The sequence below is a fragment of the Sciurus vulgaris genome (genome assembly GCF_902686455.1).
Source record: "Sciurus vulgaris genome assembly, chromosome: 7".
NCBI classification, from domain to species: domain Eukaryota; kingdom Metazoa; phylum Chordata; class Mammalia; order Rodentia; family Sciuridae; genus Sciurus; species Sciurus vulgaris.
This window is the reverse complement of record NC_136467.1, coordinates 122,633,497-122,656,162: the sequence shown is the minus strand read 5'-3', so window position 1 is coordinate 122,656,162 and position 22,666 is coordinate 122,633,497. Positions and strand designations below refer to the sequence as shown.

Genomic DNA, 22,666 nt, shown 5'->3' with positions numbered 1-22,666 from the left:
ATGTTGGGTGGGGACTGGGGCGGGGTCGTGGCCATAACCTAAGACCAGGTAAACAAGTTGGAGCATTGGAGCAATAATGGGGTGGAGGCGCTGAAGGGCTCGCCTGGCAGTGAGTGTGTGGAGGAAGGGGCGGCCCCTCTCTGAGCTCCTGTCGTTGTCAACAAGCTCCTCTGTGCCTTCCCTCCCCAGGAGATGAGCTCACCAAGCTGGGCGAGGAGGACGAACAGGGCTGGTGCCGCGGGCGTCTGGACAGTGGGCAGCTGGGCCTCTATCCCGCCAACTACGTGGAGGCCATCTAGCTGCCCTGCTCGCTCCGCTCCCCTTCCCTCGCGCCCACCGCCTCCCCTTCCCTCCCAATCTCGTCTCCTCCCCCTCGCCATAGAGTTCCAGACATATTTTCCGATCAAGCTTTTATTTTTTTAAAAGTCTAAACAGAACAAAACAAAAAATACAAAGAGACAGAGCATTTGCAGGGCCACCTGGAGCCAGAGTGGTGGGGCTTGGGACAGGATGGCCCCAGGGTGGGTGAGGGTCTTAGGACTTAGCCCAGCGTCGTCACAACATCTGCTCTTCAGAGTCCACCAAAGAGTCTCCTGAGCCCTGAGGGACATCTTCTGGACCCTTTTACCTTGTCACTCTCCTCACCCCACCCACCCCACCCCCGACTGCCTGTACCATTCTTGTTCTCTGAGCCTGGCTTCCTAACCTCTTCTTCCTCCTCACCCCACTCCCTTCCACCACTGCCCTGCTCTCAAAGGCCTCCCCTCAGGACCCCAAGAAGGGAGGCCTCCCAATCTTTAGTCTTCCACTGTGCCCGGGAGTGCCCTCCTTCTCCTTAACCCATTCCTTGGGATCAGTGGGACTACTGGAGGAATGGCCATCCTCCTTCCCCATAGAGGTTTCCAGGGGTCCGTAGACTCCCCCCAACATGAAGAGGGGGTGAGCTGGAGGAAGTGACAGTGTCCCTGGAGAACAGGAAGGTGATGGGCCCTCAACCCAGCCCATCTGGAGGACCAAGACCCTGTCTGGACCCTTCTTTCTGGCTGTCAGCACTGTGGGCACACACCCTTCCTCAGAGCCACACCCACTTGATAGCTTATGAAGATCCTGCCCCCTCCCTTAAGTCCCTTGGCATAGGGCAGGGCCCCTGCCCCCAAAACCCAGGGCAAAGCCAGCAACAGTAGCAGCCTCCTCCCATTTCCTGGGGAGGAGGGCATCTTGCCTGCTCATCCGCCCTCCCTCCATGTCCATCCAAAACTATAGAATCACTGGGCTCCTCTTGGGCGTCTGTGAAACCAAGGCTTGTGCCTGCAAGGCTCCTGGCCTAACTGTCCCTCTTCCCCGTCCCTTGTCCTGCCTGGGGAGACACATGGGGGCTCATGGGAGCTTTCAGCCTGGAACCCTCTGGGGAAAGCCTGAAGCTGAGCTTGGCGGGAAGGAGGCACTCTGGCCCTGAGGAGCAGGAGAGTCACCTTTTTTTTTCCTTCTTTGTCCTCCCAGCACCCCTGAACAACACTCCCTCTGCTGGCAGCACCTCCAGCTCTCCAAACATGGGTCCCAATTAAAGGACTCTGGGGGTGGAGGGGACAAAGGGTCCTTCTGTTCGGTGAGAGCGTGGTGCCGAGTTCCAGCCTCTCCCTCGGAGTGGGGGTGTGGGGAGAGCTTGGGAATCAGACAAGGTGGATGGGGCCTGAGAGGTGGATGAGTGACTGGAGGAAAAGCCTCTGGGGCGAGGGCCCAAGAAGGCCTGCAGCACTGGGTGAGGCTTGCTCAGACACCTTCCTCCCTCCTATGGCGGGTGGCCCAACGCCGGCCCCTCAGGCACCCCTCGGTCCCCTTTCTCTCCTGCTCCTGGTCCCAGAATCCCACAGTTAGGAGGCAGTGGGCCCTGGACACAGTGTGCCCTTCTTCCCTTGGGCACAGAGGATCCTGGCGGCTGTGGCGGCAGCCTGAGCTAGGGCAAGCCTCCCTGAGCCAGGGGCGAAGGCACGCCAGTTCCAGCACCCCTTCCCTATCACGTCTGGGTCTCTGAGCCTCTGCTGCACCCTGAGAGGTGCCCTGGGCACCTCAGAGCCTGGGCTAAGATTTCAGAGGCCCACAGCCCTCCCTGCTCCAGGACAGAAGCCGCTCCTGCCTCCCCTGCAGGCAGGAGCTGGGTCGGGCCTCGGCCCCTACCACCTACCCTGGAAAGGCAGGACGCTGGCACATCTGCACCTTGGGGCCTGGGCTCCCCCTCTCTGTGCCCGCAGCTTCCCAGCACGTGGGGAGGGGCTGTGGCCCTGGCTAGACCCCAAGCTGTCGCCCTTAGCACTCCAGCTGCCCCCTTCAGGGCAGGGACTGGAAAACGTCCCTTTGGGGCACGTACCTCCACGGCCCCATTTGGGACCACCTCTCAGTCCCCAAGCTCCTCAGGACCCTGGCGCTGGAGGGTCTCCCACCTGGCAGTCCCCCTGAGCCCCAGGGGCCGAGCCCCACCTGTCATTGCTGGCGTTGGGGCACACGGCAGACACGGGGCCGCCCCCTTGCCGTGCCCGCAGCCACCTCCTGTGGCCCCTGCCCTCCCCCTCGATGCTGCACGGGCTGCCCTGGGGGGCTCGGCGAGTTGTGTATTTTGTCCCCAATTAGCACCATTCCGCGGCCTGGTTCTGTGAGGGGCCAGGGCTGCCCCGCGCCCGCCACCCACCGTCTGCCACTCTAGGCTTCCTGATTCCATTAGTTCAACACTTGTGAAACTCCGAGAAGTGCTGTGGTCTCAGCAATGCACCTGTTTTGTACATGATTGTGTAATTTAAAGGTATATAAATACAAATATATATATATATAAGTTGTGACTGTATGACTGTGGATAAAATCCAGAACTGTGTCAACCTGGCTGGGTGTGTTCGTCTTGAGTTGCGTGCGTCTTGGGTCCTGCGGGTTGTGAGGGCTCTCCGTATTGGAAGTCTGCTGGGGAGGTGGCCCCCAAGCAGGACTAGTGCTGTCCTGGCTGACCATCACCAGGCTGGGGGACTGAGGGCTGGTCCTTTCACCGCCCAGTCTCAGATCCTGTCTATTCAGGGAGGTTCTCCTGGAAATTCTTGGATACCGGTGCCTGGTGACAGCACTGACCAAGAAAGCTGGGGTATTCGGAGCCCCAAACTCGTGGTCCGAGGGTGAACTCCGCCCCTGAATAGTTTATTTTTAAAGCAGAATTCTGAAAGCGAGCTGGGCGCGGTGGTGCACACCTGTCATCCCAGTGGCTCAGGAGGCAGAGGCAGGAGGATCAAGAGTTCAAAGCCAGCCCCAGCAACTTAGCAAGGCCCTAAGAAACTTGGAGAGACCCTGTCTCTAAATATAAATATTTTAAAAAGGGCTGAAGATGTGACTCAGTGACTCAGCGATGGAGTGCCCCTGAGTTCAATCCCCAGTACCAAAAAAAAAAAAATTCTGACGGTGATGCTGGGCCGCGGCCCTTGTTGCCCAGTCCCAGGCCCCCCCGTGGTGTTCTCCTCCTCTGGGAGAACGTCTCAGGGGACAGGGCAGGTCCAGAGTCCTGGGCTCTCCACAGTTCTGCCAGGCCCAGGCTCTGCCGCAGCATCAACTCCAGACCCAGCTGGGAGCTCCCCAGCGCCAGCTGCACCTCTGGGGGGTGTCTTCTGGGGTGGGGCAGGGGTCCCAGACACGCCCACGACCCTGTTCTACCACCAGCTCCCTGTGTTCCATCCCACCCAGGGCCTCAGCTCCCCCAGTGAGGTGTCCTGGCAGCTCGGCAGGGACCCGACAGAGCCCAGACCCCACCCCATCATCACCACCACCAGCCCCTGCCTCAGGGTGTGCTCAGGGCAAGGTGAAGAGGTCAGGGAGGTCGGGCGGGCGGGGATCGCATCTGCCTGCGCCCATCTTCCTTATTCCCCCAGTCCACTTCCTTCTGAAGCCCCGGTTTTAGCCGAACAGAGGAATCTCAAGTAAAGGCAAGAAGGCGACCGTCCTGTTTGCATGGGCTGTTCCCTTTAGTCACAGGGAGCCCTGGAGGCAGGGTGCCATGAACAGGGGTCAGGGAAATCCCTGGCCAGGGGGGTGCTGATGGGGAGGGGTGCGGAGGAGGCAGAGGAACCACAGCTTGCTGCCCACTTGCCAGGCGACACTGCCAAGCGTTCCTTTGCAGGACAGGAATGCTGCCCCCAGGGCCCCAGGACCCCTTTCTGAAGCTGCTCCATCTCTCCAGTGCTAGCCTCCAATCACCCTCTAATCCTCCTCCTTAGCCCGGGTCTGAGCTGAGGCCAGCCCAGGCCCTGGCCAGCTGGGACATCCAAGCAGGTGGCTCCAGGACTCTGGGGGCAGGGAGAACTGACTGGAGGCAAAACCAGTTCAGCAGAGCTGAGCCTGGTTCTGGCCAGGGTCCCAGTCTGCCCCCTCCCCCAGGGGTGGGAGACAGCCAGGCCCAGCAAGGCACAGGCCTGGGGCAGGGCCCCCCTTCTCCAGGTCCCATCCCAGCTGGCAGATGCCAAGGTGCTGTTTGCTCACTGCCAGGAGTCAACTTTCTTCTGAAGACAATAAAGTTGCTGGGGGCAGAAGGCAGCAGGACAGGGCAGGCTTAACCCTTGGTGTGCTGGGTGGCACTGATGCCTCCTTGTTTTCTGGAAGCCTGGCCTCAGAGGTAAAGGCTGTGGAACACTGAGGATGCTGACCAGTCATGAAACAGGAGGGTGGAGGGACAGGAAAAACCCTGCCTTGGGGAGAGAAAGACCAAATTTCCCTTTCTGGTTCTATTGCTACACAGCTGTGTGACTGCAAGCAAGTGGTTTAACTGCTCTGAGCCTCAGCTGCATCATCTGCAAAATGGGGAAGTAAACTCTGCTTCAAAGCTTTGTTGGGCAGGTCAATGACAAAAAAAAGCAGGGGGAGCACCTAGCACATTGTGGGCGCTCCAGGTGCATCAGCTGATGGGTCAGTGCTGGAGCAGAAAGAAGCTAAGGGCGCTACTTGCCCAGAAAAGGCCATGGGGCTGGGCTCCCCCAGATAAGCACAGATGCGCACACCCCTCCCCAGCAGTTCTACTGCATTCTCCCTGGCGCTCTTGGACCTGCAGAGGGAGCTGCTGAAGCCTTCCGGGGACAGAAACTGCAAGCAAGAGACCTCTCTTCTACCATCTTCTCAAAGCCAGTGTCCCATGGGGGACTGAAGTGCCCGCCCTCTCCCCCTGTCCACCCCACTACAGGTCCAGCGGCCTTAGTTGGCCTAGTGGAAATGAGGGACGGGCCCTTTGGGAGGAGCAGCCCCCACCCATCACAGGCACTGCCCTGTGGCGAAGCAACCTGCAGAGGACACCATCCTCTCTCCAGGACACAGGCAGAGCCTCTTCAGCCCTGGCGGGGCCTCCTGCTCTCAGCCCATCAGCAGGAGAAAGATGATGTGGCCGTTTCACATCATCTCCTCGTCCTGGAGGACCCAAGAGCTTCTACCCAGCAAAGGCTCAGCTCAAGGCCACCTCCCCCCAGGAAACCTCCCTTGACCACCCCAGACACCGGTGACCACAGCCTTGGGACCGCTGATGGCCCCCAGGCTGAGCCATTCACTGCCCAGACAATGGGGACCTGTGAGTTCGCTCATGTCTTTATTATCCACTCCTGGGGTCACGCCTGACTCCACTACTCGGTGGCGGGCACAGTGGCCGGCACGGTGCAGAGGCGTGAAGGGGGTGTAGAAACGCGGCACTGCCAGGAACCGGCCGTGCCCTCGCCATTCTGCAGGCCCTGCTCTGAGTCTGGGGTCTGAGCTGGGCGAAGGGAGGGCTCTCCTGGGAGCCACCCTGACGCCCTGTCCTCGGACGACCACGCATGAGAGCAGTGAGGCCGGGGAGGAAGCGCCCCAGCCTGGGGTCCAAGAGTGCTCACTCTGCCCCTGTGGGCCCCGGCCAGCCCCTCCCGACCCTGGACTCCGCAGTGCCGCAGCGCGCCGACTGCCCCTGGTCCCCAGGCTCAACGTCCGGCCGGGCGCAGACGCAGGGGAGCGGACGCGCGGCCCTCAGATGGGGTGCACGAACTGATAGACCAGGCGCTGGGAGACGCCGGGCTTGCGGATGATGCCCTTCTTGTAATACTGGCGGATGGAGCGGCTCAGCTTGTCGTAGTTCATGGCTGGCCGGTTCTTGCGGATACCCCACAGCCGGGCCACCTGGGCAGAGTCCTCGATTTTGAAGATGCCTGGGGGAGCAGAAGGGCCCAAAGAGAGTCAGCGGGACTTAAGGGGACAGAAGGAAAAAGACCAAGATCAAGAGGTCCGTCTTGAGGCACATGGAGGGAACCGGGGCTCCTGCCTCCTTCGGCTCTGGGCCGGGCCGGACTGTAGGGACCTTAACGCAAACTGGTGCCCTGGTGGTGGTGAGGACGAAAGGAATGTGCCAGAACAGGCCCCAGTGACCCGCCCAGGCATCTGCCCAGTCCCCAACCTCCAGTGGGGCCTATGAAATCCGTGGGTTCTTTGGGCTCCTCAGGCCTGGCCCTTGTCACAGCGGCCACTCCTGTTGTGATGGAGGCTGCATGGGATCCTGGAAGCCCTGCTGGGCCCCCTGCCGAGGTGGCTCATTTGGCGAGCTCTCCCCCAGCCCCTGCCACCTGTGCCTTGGAGTTCTCGGCCCTGATTTTTGGCAGGTCGCATTCACATAAATGGTGGCAAGAGAGTGGATCTGGAGCCAGGTCCCCTGGGCTTAAGCCCTGGCCCTGCCATTGCCACCACCAGAAACCCTCCAAGGCTCTTTGCCCCTGTCCGTCGGAGGGGGTGGCAGTGGCCATGGTGGTGTGGAGCTGTCACAGTGGTGTGCGGAGAGGAGCCTGAGGAAGGGCCCCCAGGACTAAACCCTAAACCCTCCCCCAGGCCCAGGCCAGCACGCGTCCTCCAGGAAGCTTCCTGGCCTCCACACTGGGTCTCAAATGCCCACCAAGGAATAGCACACCCAAGGAACATTGCCATCACCCCGTCTCATCTTCCTGCGCCTCCTCCTCCTCCTTGAAGTCCTCCTGGACACAGCTAATCCTGTCTTCTTATTACAGTCCCCAAACGTTCCCCACTCAAGCCCAGCTCACTACTATTTGTCCTAGAAAACTGTAGATCCCTGGAGGGTAGAGTGTGGCTGTGCCTGCCCCGAACCCTCCGGACACGTGACTGAGCACACGTGGAGACAGGTAGGTGCTGCCTGAAGGCTTGTGGGGTGAAATCTATCTTACAGACAAGAAGCCTGAGGTCCAGGCTAGAAGTCAGGGTCCCTGGCTCTGAGTCCTGTTGGAAATCTGTGCACACCACCTAGCCCAATACGGTCGCTGTTGAGTACTTGAAGTGTGGCTGTCCAAGCTGAGGTGTGCAAAAGTGTAAAATGCACATTCGATTTCTAAGACCTAGTCAATACCTCAATAATTGCTTAGGGTACTACACGTTGAAATCCTAGTAATGGACACTAGCAGATTACATATAGGCTGAGCATCCTTTGTCTGAAATTCTTGGAATCAGAATTGTTTCAGATTTTGGAGTTTTTAGGATTTGGGAATATTCAGGCATGCTTTACCCCTTGGACATCCCTAATCTGAAAATTCATGTAGGCACTTGAAAAGTTTTGGATTTGTGGCAGATTTCAGATTTTTGGATTAGGGATACACAACCTGTATTATTAAAATGAAATCCATTTGTTTTTATTTTCTTGTTTATTTATCTCTTTCCTTTTTGCAGTGCTAGGGATGGAACCCAGGGCCTCAGGCATGCTAGGCAAGTGCCCTGCCTAGTCTAAGATACATTCCAAGCCCCAAATTTACATCTTTTTAAATGCTTCAAAATGCAGCTACTAGAAAATTTAAGTTACAGCTGGGTGCGGTGTCACACGCCTGTAATCCCAGCGGCTCAGGAGGCTGAGGCAAGAGGATCACAGGTTCAAAGCCAGCCTCAGCAACTTAGTGAGGCCCTAAGCAACTCAGTGAGACCGTCGCTAAATAAACTGTAAAAAAGGGCTGGGGATGTTGCTCAGTGGTTAAGCGCCCTGGGTTTAATCCCTAGCACCAAAAGAAAAAAGTAAAGAAAAGTTCCATATGTGGTTCATATTGTATCTGTTCCTGGGCATCATTCGTCTCCCACGGAAGCTGTAATGTTTTAGGACAAAGACGAGGTCCCCTTCTGAGCAAGCACTGTGCCTTTCTGAGGATCCCAAACAGGACAGTCTGACCGGGAGACACCCAGACCCTGTGTGGCGAGTTTGGCATCCAGAGCAAAAGTGGGGCAACCCCTCCCTCTGCCCCCGCACTCCTCGCTCACCCTTCTCCTTATTGAGCCACCGGATGAAGCGACCGTAGCTGTGTGGCTTGAGCAGCAGCTCCTTGAGGAACTGCCACAGGTGGATGGGCTGTCCGGAGCAGGACGAGTCCACCTCGCTGTCGGTCCAGCTCTCCTCGCTGGTGGAGGCTGGTGGCCAGGGAGGGGTGGTGAGTGGGCAGCCGCAGCGGCAGCCATCTGCACCTCTGCAGCAGCCCCTCAACCCGCCTGCACCCGGGTCTCCCGGCCCTGCCCAGCTCACCGCAGCAGTGAATGGTACCAGGGGAGGTCCTCTCTTTCATCCAGGCCGCTGTGGGACAAGGACAGGAGGTTGGGGACCCAGGAGAGGCCCCAAGAGGGGAAAAGAAAGGGGCATGAGTGGGACTGAGGCGGTGCAGAAGCCCGTGTGGCTGGGGGATCCTCTGCAGCTCCCTGCCTCCTGCCAACATAGAAAGTCGGTTTGCCGTACCAGGAACCCCTTGGTGGAAGACGTAGGATCTCAGAGCTGTGTGTGTGTGTGTGTGTGTGTGTGTGTGCGTGTGTGCGTGTGTATGCATGTGTTTGGGGACCCTGCCTGTGCTGACATGCGGTGGACCTGGAGGCCGGCCGGGACTCCCTTGCCTCCTCTGTGAGGGGCGGGAGGCCCTGCAGAGCCTGGTCTGGAGCTGGGGTGGAGTCTGCACCTCCCTCAGGGCCAGGCACAATAAAGACTAGCTCCCTGCTCTCCAGCTGCCAAGTGCACCAAGCAGCCTCCCCCAGCTCTCCACCTGGCCCCTCTGACCTCTCCAGGGTAAGGCAGCTGGCTAGTGACCAGAGGCCTGGGCTGGGCAGGCACTGGTCTCTGGTGGAGTCCTATGAGGGGGGCCTGTCCCCTGATTCATTGCAGGCCTCTGGGGAAGGGTCTGGTCTCACTGAGCAAGCACCACTTCCTCCAAAGTGCCCGGATCTGAGAGGACACTGTGGTGTCCAATGAGATGGAGATGATTTAACCATGCAGGGTTGACATTTGGCCCCTGCAGGGATAGGGCAGCTGTGTGTCTGCGGATGGGAAACCGAGTCCTAGACTCCAGAGCCAAGAGCAGCGTGAGCCACAGGTGCTCCTTATGGTTGGTTTGGTTGTTTTTTTTTGTTTTTTTTTTCACAGTGCTGGGGACTGAACCCAGGGCCTTATGCTTGCGAGGCAAACACTCTACCAACTGAGCCGTGTCCCCAGCCCTTGGTTTGGTTTTCGAGAGTGAGAACTACATTTGTACATTTGCTTGAAGAGGCACAGGCCTTCTGGAAAGATGCCCCAGACACTGGTGGCAGTGGCTGCAGCTGCACTGGGAAGGCCGAACAGTGGGGCAGGAGGCAGGGAGCCTGCGCTCAGACCCCGCTGTTCTTCACCACGGTGGCACTGGGGGTCGGATCCAGGGCCTGCGGGCATGCTAGGCCCACACTCTACCCCTGAACTATGCCTCAGACCTTCTCTCTTTTTTTTATTTTTAGAAACAGGGTCTCCCTAAGTGTCCGAGGCTGGCCTCAAACTTGTGAGCCTCCTGCCTCAGCCTCCAGAGTCGCTGGGATGACACACATGTGCCACCTGCCCAGGCTCATTATGGTGTTTTCAAATTGTGCACATTTGTTACCTCATGGCTTCTTTAATGGAAAGAAAAGGAAAGGGAAGAAAAACTTCAAAAAGGAAAAAGAAGGACTCCCTACTCCTTGGTCGCCCTCAGCTCCGACATCCACGTCCCCTAGTCTAACCTCTTACGTTAGAACTTTAAAGTTCTATGGCCTTGACCAGGGCTGGTGTGGCTCCGTTGGTGAGTTCTCCCAGGACCCAGAGAGCCTGCCGTCACTGGGGTGGAGATTCGGAGAGGGGTCTGGTCTGGGCAGGGGCTGCCTGCAGCCAAGTGCGATCTCTTGGTCAGCATCCTGGCCTAACTGGCCCCCGTGGCCCCTGGTTGGAGGCTGGAGGGGAGCTCCCGTCACAACGCACCTGATTTCCAGATGTCCAGGTGGGCGTGCAGCACGTCCCCACCCAGGGGAGAACGCTGGCGGAACTGCTCCTCCGTCATGGCGCACAGCTCCTTGCCCGCCAGCTCCTGGAAGGCCTTGCCCACGGGGGGCAGCCGGTACTGGTGCTCGGTCCACAGCAGCCACTTCTGCACGTTCCCAGGGCTCCAGTCCACTGGGTCTGGGCAGGAAACACCTCCTCAGCCCGGGGCTGTGGCGGCCACCACCCCCGGAGCCCACGCCCACGGGTAGTTTGCCCATGGGAAATTGTACACCCCAGGGTGGGGACAAGCCAGACTCAGACAGGGCCTGGAGGGGCTGTGGAAGTGGACACCCCAGAAAAGAGGGGACCAAGAGGGAGGAGCCAGGCCAGCAGCTCGAACTTGGCCCGGGAAGGGCCTGGCCTCTGCACCCCCATGTCACCCAGGCTCAGGTCCTCCCAGAGCCCTGCAGCCCTCCAGAGGGAGGACAGCCCAAGGGCGGCCAACAGCAAGCCAGGAACACTGGGCTTCTCCCTACACGCCTCTCGCCTTCCCCCAGTCAGAGGAAAACCTCACCATCTTACAACCCCGGCTCCATCTCTGCCTCCCGGAGTTTTACAGATGAGGAAACTGAGCTAACACCTCACGTAGGATGGGCACATAGTAGGTGCTCAATGCATATTGTAGAAGAAATGAGTGGCAGGTGCAGGGTTCAGGCCAGGTGGGAGCACTGGCTAGGTCCCAGGGCTCGGGGGAGCTGCCCTGGAGGGAGGGGGCCGGCTGGGTACAAAGGTGGGCCCCGTCAGGTGGGCGCCCTTGCAGTGGGGCTCCAGGTGGGCCGGTGTCCCGGCAGGGTGACCTGCGGGCCAGCCGCTCCCACTGACAGACCTATTCTCCTCCCCCAGGTCAAAGCAATTTGTTTCTGTCCCCATTGTGCCAGGTGCCTGCCCCTCCGCAGCCTAGCTGGGGGAAGAGGCACTGTGGGAGAAGCCCAGGCGGCGAGGCTGGCCCCAGTGTTGGGGCGTCAGCAGGAGCTGCCCCAAGTGGGGACACCACCTAGAATGTGGGGGGGACAGGGCTAGGCCAGAGGGGTGTGTGAAGACCCCACTTTCCCACACAGAAGCTGCAGGGGACAGGAACGCTCAAACACTCGGCCCCAACGGGAGACCGCATCCCTACGGGGCAGGGAGGCCATGCTCCAGCCGGTGGAGACCCGCAAGCGCCCCAGGCCTGTCTCAGGCCTCCTGCCCCTCCTCATCAGCCTCCTCACCACAGAGCAAGACGCATCCTGTCTACTTATGACCTGCTTCCCTCTCTGTCATGTCTGTCCATGAACACAGTGGCCTCTGTGTCATGTCCACCCCTCGGTGCCCCAGTCCTACCACAGGGGCCTGGCCTCTGAAAAGGCTCTTGTGGTTGGCTTTGCTCAACAGCTGTTCGTTGAGCATCTGTTATGTTCAGGGTGCTCTCCTAGGAACTAGGGCTACAGAAACTAACAACCAAAGGAAAATCCCCGCCTTTGTGGGGTGCAGTCACAGTGGGGGACACAGCAGATGAGGTAGAAGGTAAGCAGCATGTCAGACGTGGTACATGCTACGAGAGAGCTGGGAGAGAGACAGTTGGAACGCGGGCAGCAATTTCCTTCTTTCTGTTATGGTACTGGGGGTTGAACTGAGGGATGCTTTACCACTGAGCTACCTCCCCAGATTCCCCATCCTTTTTATTTTTTTAAATTTTGAGATAGGGTCTTGCTAAGATGCTGAGGTTGGCCTTGAATGTGTAATCGTCCTGCCTCAGATTCCCAAGTTGCTGGAATTGTAAGCATGCGCCACTACAACTGGCTGTGGCCAACAATTTCAAGAGAGGGACCAGCGAAGTCCTCATTGAAAAGGTGTCATCTGAGTCAGGACCTGAAGGAGGTAAGGAATGAGCCAAGTAGATATGTGAGGGAAGAGCATTCTATGCTGAGGGACCAGTGGGTGCAAAGGTCCTGTGGTGAGTGTCATGGGAAGAGCAGACAGGCTGGTGTGGCTGGAGCAGCATGCATGAGTGGGGGGCAGCAGGGCGTGTCAGAGGCTGTGGGCCAGGGGAAGCGGAGCCTGGAATCACCTGGTTCAGCCCCTGTCCAGAGGGGACACTGAGTGGGTGTGGTTCGGACACAGGCTGCAGCTGCCGAGTCTCGTGCGCTGACCACTTACCGAAGGGCCGGCATCCCTGGGGCTGCCCGAGGCCCTGCCTGTGCCGGCTGGGGAGGCCCGGGTGCTCACCTGCAGTGATGTTGAGCAGCTTGCAGGCAGTCTCGATGTCCTTGAGCACCTCGCCCACCACCATGGACTGCACCTGCTCCAGCGAGTGCTCCTCCAGGGCCAGCCCCCCGGGCACCAGGTCCAGGCCGCCCCCCGGAGCCTGGCTGTCGATGACCGGGCACTGCTCCGGCTCCTCGGGCGGCTCCTCCCGAGCGCTGGCCGCGGGGCCCTTGGCGACCCAGCTGCCCTCCTCGGGGTACAGCATGTCGAAATAGGAGAGGTAGAAGGCGGACAGGCCCTGGTCAGGGGTGGCCGGCCGGCGGGGGCTCCAGGCCCGCTTCTCAGCGCCCGCCGCCCCCGCCGCCCCCTTCTCCAGGCCGGGGCGCAGCGCCGGGTCGGGGGGCAGCAGCAGGCAGCCGGGGGGCACGGCGCTCTGTCCCGGGCTGGCGCTGCCCATGCCGCTGCGCGGGCTGGCGGCTGCGTCTGCAGAAGTGAGAGAGCAGGGTCACGTCCCACTGTCCCCAGCCTGGGGCCGCTACGCTGGTTAGCGGGCTGAGGGGCCCGGTGGGCAGTGGGCTGGGCCTGCCGAGGGCTGGGGCTTCTGGGTCACTGGACAGCGAGGACAGGGCTGGTCAGGAAAGACGGCCCGGGGACAGCCCGTCGCTCCGGCAGCCCCGGCGGCTGGGAGCCGAGCCCCGGACCATGCTCAGCGCAGCCCCAGGTTCTGACCCAGCCGGTCCCTCCACGGGAGCCCCACGGGGCAGATGAGCCCTGGGTGTTCAGCCCTCTCCTGCTAATCTAACCTAAATCTCTCCTGCTGTAACCCAGCTTTCCCCCCTTTATCCTGCTTGTTTTTATTCTGCTGGATTTTTTTTCCACGCTGGGGTCTGAACCATGCCCGGCGGGTGCTCTGCCACTGAGCCAGCCCTTTTGTGCTGCCCTGGCCAGGCACAGGTGGAGGTGGAAGGGAGGCGTCACCAAGGGCCAGCCTCCACCAGCCCAGGGACAGAAGAGAGTGTCGCAGTGGGGAGCTGGTCTGCCCCCGCCCTTCCCAAGGGGCTGGGGATGAACCGAGTCACAGAGAGCCGCCCCTGGTTCGTGCTCTCAGGCTCCCTGCCCGGCCCCAGCCCTCACCTCACCCTCCCCTGGAAAGCGCTGCCCAGGGACCCCCAGCTGCCTGGCCCCTGGAGGTGGTGCCCAGTGCTGGGCTTGCCAGGCGGGTGACAGGTCCTCCGGGGAACAACGAGGACCCTCAGTGTTGCAGGTGTCCCCTCCTCACTGCTGCCCAAGCCCCCTGAGGCTCCACTGGGCCTCTGCCCCGGGTGAGCCGGGCGCTGCTTTGCCCAGGCCCCTTCCTTGGAACCATATCAGACCACCCGGTTTGGTGAGGCAGGGACTCTAGGTGGGCGTCCCCCGAAAGTCCAGGCTCCCAGGGCAGTAGGACATCTGTGGGCCTGAGGCTCAGCACACAGCCAGACCCAGGTGGAAGATGACCCAGACACTGCAGGGACTCTTCAGAAAGGACGGGGAAAAGAAAGGGAGGGAAGGAGCAGACCCAGGGTGAGGGAGAGTTGATGGCCTCCTTTCTCAAGGAGGGCTGGGCCTGCAGAGGGCTGGGGCTTCTGGGTCACTGGACAGGGAGGACAGGGCTGGTCTGGAAAGACGGCCAGGGGACAGCCCCTTGCTCCAGCAGCACCCTTAAAACCAAGGGTCTCAAAGTGTGGTGTCCGGACCAGCAGCATCAGCAGCACCTGGGAACTCAGTAGAGACTCAAATTCTCAAGCTCCTTCAGAGCCAGTCGAGTCAGGCACCAGACAGCGCGCTCCACAGCCCTTGTAGGGGCACATCCAGGTTTGAGTTGCTGTTTCTTTTTGTACTGGGGATTGAGTCCCAACACAGGGACATATAACCTCTGAAACACATCCCAGCCTTTTTTATTTTTGTTTAGAGACAGGGCCTCGAACTTGTGAACCTCCTGCCTCAGCCTCCCAAGTTGCTGGGGTTACAGGCGTGTGCCACTGCACCTGGCTTGGGTTGCTTTTTTAAAAGGCACCTGACTGGCAGGAAGAGGAGACTCACATCCAGGGACTGATGGCTTCTCTAATAGTCAAGTTTATTCAGATACACTGGGACAGTGTGGAGGGCGTGGGTGTTACCCCGCTGTCTCCAGTGTGGGACTGACCTGCTCAGCCTCAGGGTGCAGTTGGCCTTTGTCCCTGCAGGTGGAGCAAGGGAAAGAATCTGGTGTGAAAATGATGTCCCTTCACCTCTGGGTAACATCACTTGGTGAATAGGGCCCGCTGAGGATTTCGGCGCTCTACCCATTCCCCTTACTCAGTGCCCAACCTTCCCAACCTTCCATGGCAGCCCTATGGTTTCCTGCCGTAGAGAGAGTGCCAACAAGAGAGAAGGGTGTTCCCTTTGATGCCAACTCTTCCTTTCACGGGCTCCTTTAAGTGACAAGGAAGAAAAGGTCAGGGTGGGTGGGGTGGGCAGGGACAGAAGGGGGGGGCTAGTGGTGGGGGACAGAGGGCAGGCCTGGAATCATTTCAAGTCCTTCTGTGCAAACACTCGTGTGTGCCATGGGCCCATGCTATTTACCCAGGCAGCGCCAACAGCCCTGTGTGCCCCTGGGTCCCCACCCGGGCCTGTGCCCACACCCTAACCCTGGCGGCTCCACCCAGAGAGCCCCGCACCTTGTCTTCTCCCCTGCTAGCCTCCCGCCCCATCCACGTCCCCAGAACCCCTGCCTGCCACGTTGGGGCAGCCTCTGCCAGCACCCTGGGCCCCCGGCCAGGGAGGCCGCTTTCCCAAGAAGCAGGAGGCTTCTTCCCTCGTGACCTCCTGTTTGCTCAGCCTCGGCCACAGGTGGGAGGGGAGGAGACACTGGGGTCCAGGGCGCCATGGGGCAGGACGACTGGGCAGGGCAGGGGCAGCCCTGGCCGTTCAGGAGGCCACGACCCGTCCTTACACCTGCCGGGGGGTCTGCGCAGCCCTGCGGGGGGGCTCCTCCCCAGGACGGGCAGCCCTGGGTCCTGTTCTCACACCGTTTTGCCCATGAAGACGTCAGGGCACAGAGGCCAGCGGCCCCGCGCAGGGCTCCCAGCTCCCAGCCCAGGGCTCCCTCGGCAGCAGAGAATCCCTCCCCCGCCGCCACGCCCTGCGCCCCAGCTTCCCTCACTTCCCAGCGCCACCAAGGAACCCACTGCCCCTTAGGCCTGGGTCCCAGTTCCAGCACTTTCTGGTGAAACCCAAGTTAATGGTTAACTATGTGGCGGAGGAAGGTCCCCCAGGCAGTCCGGTCTGGGGGCCTTGGCTGGCTGGCCAGGGAGCGGGCTGATGTGCCCCGCCGGGGGCTCTGGCACCCCCACCAGGCTCCAGGTCCCAGGAGAGAGGAGAGTCTGCTGCACAGCCAGCCACCCCTGTGATGTACCCAGGCGTCCACTCGCTACCTAAAGCTGGGGGCACCCACGCAAGAGCCCTGACTCGTGGACGCAGACAGCAGGGCTCAGGGAGGATGTGCAGCTTGCCCAAGGGTCTGCCTGGCCATGCAGGGACACTGCTCCTTGGACAAGTCCCTCTGAAGCTCCTGCTCTGGCTAGTCCCATCCCCCTGGGGCCCTGCCCACCCCCTGATTGGGCTCCTTCCTCCCAGCGTCCACCCCTGCCTCCTGGCTTCTCACTCCACCTCTCTGTCGACTCCTTTCCCTCCAGCACCCTGTGGTCATCCACTCCTCTGGTCAAGAACCTGGCATGGCTCCCCATTGCCTGCCTTGCCCTGCAGCTGGGCCGTCTCCGAGCCCACCTCTCACCCGGCCTCAGAGCTGGACGGGACCAAGTGCCAGCACATGCCGTAGGACTGTTATATAGGTGGGAACAAGGAAACCCACTCTGGGGAAGGAGGAGTCCACGTGCTGGTCTCTGGCAGGGCCTATCGCAGAACCAGGGACCAACACGGTGACCACACACTCAGACTCCAGTGAGAATGGCATTTCTCACCTGGTCCCAGCGCTTCAGGCACAACATGGCTCTTTTCACGCCTTCCTCCTCATCAAAGTGGGCTGCGGCCCTCCTCCCAGGGGCCAGCCAGACAGCTCCCTCCTCCGGGCTCCCTGGCTCCCTCCCTCCGGCTGGAAAGTTTAGCATCATGATGAAGTCCCCGTTGACTATCTGCCAATGGAGACGCACATCCTAGGGAAAGCTGAGGCTCAGAGCGTGGTAGAAAGTTGCCCACAGTCACACAGCAGAGCCAGGGCCAGACCAGCGGCCTCCTGATGACACTAAGGCCTCTGCTCCGAAGACCTAGGGTCCTGGTATCTGCCAGGCCCTGGGGACGGCAGGCCCAGCCCTCCCTGCCTTGTGAGTCGGCGGGCCCCAAGGGCTGGTCTCCTGAGCAATGTCTCCAGTTCCCAAACCTCGAGTTGATCTGTTCTGGATTAAGCCACGCATTGGATTAAGGATCAGCATGTCCCCAGCTCCCTCCTGCCCCAGAAGCCCCTGCTCCTCCTCAGACAAAGAAGATGTGGTAACAGCTGGTGGAGGCCCAGAGAGGCAGCCAGGGGGATTAGCCCCCAACCCCTTCCCTCAGCTCCTCCCTGTGCCCAGGAAGGCGGGTCAGGGAAGAGGCCGGAGGGACCCAAGGTGGATTCAGGGCAGTTGTTTCCCGTGGCCTCTCTGCCAACCCTCTCCCTTGGGCCAGACCCTGCCTCCGGGTTCTCACCTCCCCCACAGCCCGGCTACTGTCTCCAGGAACGAGTCCCCTGGAGGGCCTGGCATAGCCCTCTTCCACACCCTGCTGGGCGTGGGCTCCCAGGCTTTCCCTCCTGGGGACTGTGGTGTGGGGTCAACCTGCCCCAGGCCAACCAGGCGAGCTCAGAGCCCAGCGCCCAGCCTCAGGCCCTAAGGAGCGCTAAGGGGGCCAAGGGGGCGCAGGTGGGGCCAGCCACTCTGGCTCCCTGCTCAGCCCCCAGCCAGCCTCAGAGCAGAAGAGGAGGGTCTGCTGGGGCAGGCCTCCTCTGGCCTGTCTGTCGGCCTGGCTCCCACTTCAACCCCTGAACTGGAGTTGGGGTTTATGGGGTGAGGTAGGCCCCAGCCTGGAGCATGCCGCAGGTGGGGCCTCCTGGGCCTGCACCCCTGCGGCCCGATGCCCCCATCAGCTGGTCAGCACCTTGGAGAGAAGCCGGGCCTGCCGAGGCTTCTCTGACCCTGCCAAGCCGCTCCCCAGCCTGATCTGCTCCTCCGATGCTCCTGCCCTCCTGGGACTCCAGCTGCCTCCTGGTCCTTCAGAACTGTGCCTTGCACTGGCCGGGCCCAGAAGAAGCACCCAGGGTCCTCCTCACCACCCGCCCTCCTCTGCCCAGGTGCCAGAGCACCCTAGTGCCTGGGAAGGGTCCCTGGCTGGCCCCTGCAGGGCAGGCATCTCTGGCTCCTCTCAAGTGCCCCATGGCAGCCATCCCCAAGCTGCAGCCGCCTATCTCTAGGGCCTCCAAGGGCAGAGGAGGGAGGGTCCTGGGAGGCAGGGGCTTACCTGTCTTGGCTCACGGGAGAGGAGGGCAGGTGGGCTTCCCCTAGGCCCCTGGCTCCCCCCTGCAGGAGTCCTGCTTGGTGGGAGGGTCCCCCTTGGAGCTGGGTGTGCAGGGGAGGCTGGCGCGGGGTGAGGCTGGGTAGGGGCAGGAGGGTGGGACAAAGCGGAGAGGGCAGGGCCGGGTCTCAGGAACTGGGCACAGGAAATGGAAGGGGTGGGGAGAGCACAGGGAGACCTGGCTGGTCCACTCTTCCCCCAGGCCCACGATGGCCCTTTGGGACTCGCCAGTTTTCCCCGTCCCACCTCGCTGCACGGCGTCCCTGGCACCTAGGCACCCCCACACTGACAGCTTCCAACTCTCTGGGACCAGGCAAGGGCCAAGCTAAACAAGCACCACGCTGGGCCTCCCAGCTGGTCCCTAGGGCGCCAGTATTATCCCCGGCTGACAGACAAGGGCACTGTGACCTGCCGTGGGCTCTTGTCACTGTGCCACTGAGCAGGGACTTGACTCTCAGCTCTGCCTCTCTTCAGAGGCCATTGGTGGACTGGCATCTTTTCATGCTGGGACACCCCTTCTGCCACCTGCCCACCCAGCCCCTCAAAATCACAGCCCCACAGTGGCGACATGGGTGGATCTGGGTGGTGCACGTGCCTGCAGCCTGAGTGACAGGGACCCACCTCAACCAAGCACACCCTTGTGTTTGACTTTGCTCCAAAGATGGGATGTGACCTCGGCCTTTGGAGATGAGGTTAATATCCCACTGTGTCCCCCTTGGTGTGAGACCCTGGGCAGGTCCTCTGAGCCTTGGCTCCTCTTCCATGCTCCAAGGGTTGGGTCACCTCCTAGGACTTTTCTGGCCCTGGCACTGCTGGGCTTTCCAACCCATGATGCCCATCTTGCCCCTCAACCTGACTTTGGGGATTTGGAAGGAGGATGGTAGAGACCCAGGTGGGCACCGGGACTCCCCTTGCAAACAGAGCTGTAATTCAGTGCTGCGTATCCCCCATGCCCCTGGAGCTTGTGCCCAGAGACTGGGGAACGCTTGGCCAAGCAGGGCCACCACAGGTTCTCGCCACCTCAAGGACGCCCGTCGGCCTGGCTCTCACCCCTCGGCATCCTGGGCTCCCCACCTCCTCTGGTCAGCCAGGACCCCCACCCAGGCCTCCAAGTGGGTAATGTGGGCCAGAGGGACACAGAGCCCAGCTTCCTGCCATGTCAAGTACAGCTCTGCCTGACCTTTGGAATCTTCCAGAAATTGCAATTCACTTCTTCACTCAGCTCTTGCAGAGCCCAAACCACATGTACCTCTGTTTCTCTCCTGAGCCTCCCAGTCAAGTCCCTCGGTCCACTGAGTCCACCAGGCCCTGGTGACATGTGGCTGTCCCTCCTGTCTCCAGCACAATCCCGCTTCCCCTCAGTGCTGAACCCCCCGCACCCTCCACAGCTTCCCTGCCCCATGCTGTTACAGCACCGTCCCCGCGCACACACCAGGGCGTGTGTCACCCGTGGGCCTGGCCCACGGGGCAGCAGGGCGATGGCGGGGCCTCCGTACGGTCCCTCAGGGGCACGTTTGCACAGGGGGGACTTCTCTCCATTCTTTGCGCCTCTGGAGTCTCCTCCAGGCCCAGCACAGACCAGGAAGGCAGAGGAGCTGCGTGACCTCAGGGGACTGTGCTATCTGGACGTGCCCAGAGCCCCTGCCCAGGGCCACCTCACCCCTGACCTGGAAAGCGAAGTCTCTCCGACACTGTAGACAATAAAAGCCCAGAATGAACTGTCCCCAGATGCTAAGAATGGAAGTGGGGCGGGGTATTAGGACCCATTTCTCTCCAAGAAGTGGCAACAGACATATCCCCCTTTGTCCTGGGGTGGCTGTGCTGGAAGTGTGGGTGGGAAAGCTGGATCCCAGCAGCCTCAGAGACATGGCCCAGCCCCGGCCATGGACAGTCTTGCGGGCTGGAACCCTCACCTGGGTGGTCCCTCCCAGCCCCTTCTCCCCGGTTCCCAGCAGGGGCACATGGAGGTTCCTGGCTGGCCAGGAGGGTCAGAGGAGGGAAGAGGGACCCCGCCCCCAGCCTGAGAGGTGGGAAAGGAGAACCTGGCAGGGGGCACCAGGCCTCCCGCTGGGAACATGCAAATGAGCTGTGGAGGAGCAGGCAGGGCATTAAATGTCAGGAAGGGCCCAGGGCAACCACACGGTTTGCTTTGGGAAGAGTTGCTCCACCTGACAGTCCACTCACCTGGCCCTGGTGCAGGGGTGGGGGGAGGGAAGAAGGTGGGGATGAGGGGAGGGTCCCAGACCAGGTTGGAGCCTGCCTCCCGCTCTCCAGTCCCTACACCTGGGGCTCCTGTGAGACTCAGTTTTCTGTCTGTTGAATGGGCTGTCACCAGCCTGGCTTGCAGGGGTCGAGGGGTCAAGAGGGAGTGAATGGAAACCCCGATCCACTCACCACCCGGCTCAGCGAGGAGACCAGCTGGCAAACCAGCCTGCGGCCTGCCTCTAACCAACTCCTACGCAGCCCACAAAGCCCGGCTCAGGCTCCTGTCCTCCAAGGAATCTCCTTCCACAGAGGATATAAGGACCCTCCGACCTCCACGGGACCTGACTTGGGAGGGTCTTTGTCCACCAGGAGGGTCTCTGCCCACAATCAGCCTGAACTGACTTCTCCGGGTTCACCTGGAGACCCCAAGCCATTCAACACAAAATCGCGCTCTGACTGCTCCACAGTTATTGCTGTGCTGGCCGCGACTGGGCTGGTGGAAAGCGAAGCCTCCTGGTTCTCCTTACTGTCAGCGACACCTCTTCTGAGCACCTACTGTGTGCGGCCCTGTTCCCTCAGGCTTGGTCGACGGAGAAGCCCTGTCTTTCTCGGAGGGTTCTTGTGAAATGTGTTTTATCACTTCATAATTGATAACATGCCAAAATCAAGTCTGCTAGGAGCCGAGTCCTCCACTCTGGACCTCCCTCCTGCCTGGCACGAGAAAGCCCTCGCGCACTCACCAGGCTCAAAGGGGAGGGGATCCCCTGTCCAGGGAAACCTCTTGCTCCACACCCCAGCTGCTCCAGAGCACTGGAGATGCTCCCACCTCTGCCGGATGGCGCACCCTGACTCTGGCCCTCCGGTGGTGGCGGGTGGCGAGCTCAGCCCGGGAGCTGGCCAAGCCTGGCCAGGGCCTCCTGGCGGGCAGGCCTCTCCTCCCCACTCGGCCTCGCCTGGGCCCGGGGCAGCTCGGGCCTGTTTGCTTTGTTACTCAGTCGAGCAGCTGGTGCTGGGACACTGCGTCTTTATTGGGGTGCTGTGAAGCTGTTAATGGGAGGTAGGGGCAGGAAATAAGGCCGAGTCCCAGCCCTGGCCAAGGAGGAGGAGAAAGACCATGCGCCCATCAGAAGGGGACTATGGCCTGAGTCCCCGGCTGCCTGGATCGTGTGGGCACCCCTGCCAGCCCAGCTCACGGGCTCTGGGCCTGTTTCCTGCTCCAACCTGGCCCCCAGGCCTGGCCCTGAGCCTCCGGGCCCACTGTGGCCGTGGAGACCCTTCCCTCGGCAGAGCAGCTGGTACTGGCAGTGACAGAGCGGCCACCCCACCAGGGCCGTGCACCTGTGCAGAACCTGCGCCATGGGGCACCCTGGGCCTCCCCAGGCCAGGGGCTCCCTCAGGCTCCGGCTTGGCAGAATGTGGAGGGGGACAGGTGATCCTGGGGTGAGGGGACCAGGGGTCACTGCTGTCTGGAGGATGAGCTCTGAGCTTGGGGGTGCACCCGGGAACCCTGCCGGTAGTCTCCGGCCTCCCCGCAGTGGGTAGGGAGAAGCCCCCATGGAGGGGACTCTGGGTCTCCCACCAGACTCACCCGTTAGCCGCCTGGTGCCCAAGGAGTTGTCCACTGCAGTGCCAGCCTTGGGGACAGGAGCAGGTGTGGGCAGCTGGGGCCACCGCTGCGTCTCAGCCAGGCATCCGTGGGGCCAGGGGAACCAGGAGCCAGCAGGGCTGGAGGCAGAAATGGCCCTCAGGTGGGCTGCCAGGGCCTGGCCACCCTCGAGGGGCAGCCCACCGAGGTGTCAGGGCTGTGTTCCTGCAGGGAGGCCTGGCCCCTGCCCAGGGCCACTATAGACACTGTGACTGGGCCCAGGCTGAGGAGTTCATGGGGCAGAAAGCATGAGCCTCCGGTTGAGGGGACTGGGGACGGTGGCAGAGCAGCGTGGACACCACCGTGTGCAGGAATGTTCTGGGAGGAAGTCAAGCAGCCGGGAGATGGGGAGCTGGCCAGGCCCGATCCTACTATAAGTAATCCTTCCTTATTTACCTGAACAAACACGCTCCTGCTTACCTCAGACCACGGGCGGGCTCCGGGTTAACCCTTGCCCGTCTCCCAGCCTGGCCAGGGCCCTGCCCTGGCAGCTGGGGACCCGCTCACCCACTCACTCCCGCGACCAAGCTCCTGCTCCATGGCCCAGCCGGGGACCAGGGACAGACAAGCCAGCGGCAATGGAGTCTGGAGTCACTCACACCCTGGTGGAGGGCTGCCAGGCTCTGGGGTGGGCACAGGCTGGGGAAGTCAGCGGGGTTCCTGGAGGAGGTGCTGTCTGACTCCCGGGCCAGCGCTGGAGGGAGCTTCAGAGAGGCTGCTCCAGCCCACGGGAGCCGTGT

The 22,666-nt window shown here is 61.2% G+C and overlaps 2 protein-coding genes and 1 pseudogene across 5 annotated transcripts in view; 2 read left to right on the top strand and 1 right to left on the bottom strand.

Annotated features, from left to right (window-relative positions):
* PACSIN1 (protein kinase C and casein kinase substrate in neurons 1) overlaps positions 1-2,896 on the top strand; it is a 55,581-nt gene extending 52,685 nt beyond the window's left edge. For both annotated transcript variants that reach the window (XM_079147242.1, XM_079147243.1), the window contains exon 10: positions 190-2,896. In XM_079147242.1, the coding sequence (XP_079003368.1) occupies positions 190-299 (110 nt within the window). In that variant the 3' untranslated portion in view covers positions 300-2,896. The remainder of the gene's footprint in view (positions 1-189) is intronic.
* The window catches only part of LOC306665762, a 202,735-nt pseudogene that overhangs the window by 65,890 nt on the left and 114,179 nt on the right, over positions 1-22,666 (top strand). The gene's annotated exons all lie outside the window — the stretch shown is intronic.
* On the bottom strand, positions 5,586-22,252 carry SPDEF (SAM pointed domain containing ETS transcription factor). Of its 2 annotated transcripts, XM_079147254.1 has the most exons (6): positions 21,870-22,252; positions 12,518-12,979; positions 10,253-10,450; positions 8,534-8,581; positions 8,275-8,421; positions 5,586-6,182 (listed from the first exon to the last, which is right to left on the bottom strand). In XM_079147254.1, exons 2-6 carry the CDS (start codon positions 12,951-12,953, stop codon positions 6,004-6,006), a joined length of 1,008 nt encoding a protein of 335 aa, XP_079003380.1. In that variant the 5' UTR covers positions 12,954-12,979; positions 21,870-22,252; the 3' UTR covers positions 5,586-6,003. The 2 variants fall into 2 exon arrangements, with proteins under 2 accessions (XP_079003380.1, XP_079003381.1); XM_079147255.1 differs by lacking the exons at positions 8,275-8,421; positions 8,534-8,581.

Coding starts and splice junctions, on each gene's coding strand:
- SPDEF (XM_079147254.1), bottom strand. CDS start 12,953: ATGGGCAGCGCCAGCCCGGGACAGAGCGCCGTGCCCCCCGGCTGCCTG. Junction 10,451..12,517: donor GCTGCTCAACATCACTGCAG/GTGAGCACCCGG, acceptor TTTCCTGCCCAG/ACCCAGTGGACTGGAGCCCT. Junction 8,582..10,252: donor CCTGGACATCTGGAAATCAG/GTGCGTTGTGAC, acceptor CTTGTCCCACAG/CGGCCTGGATGAAAGAGAGG.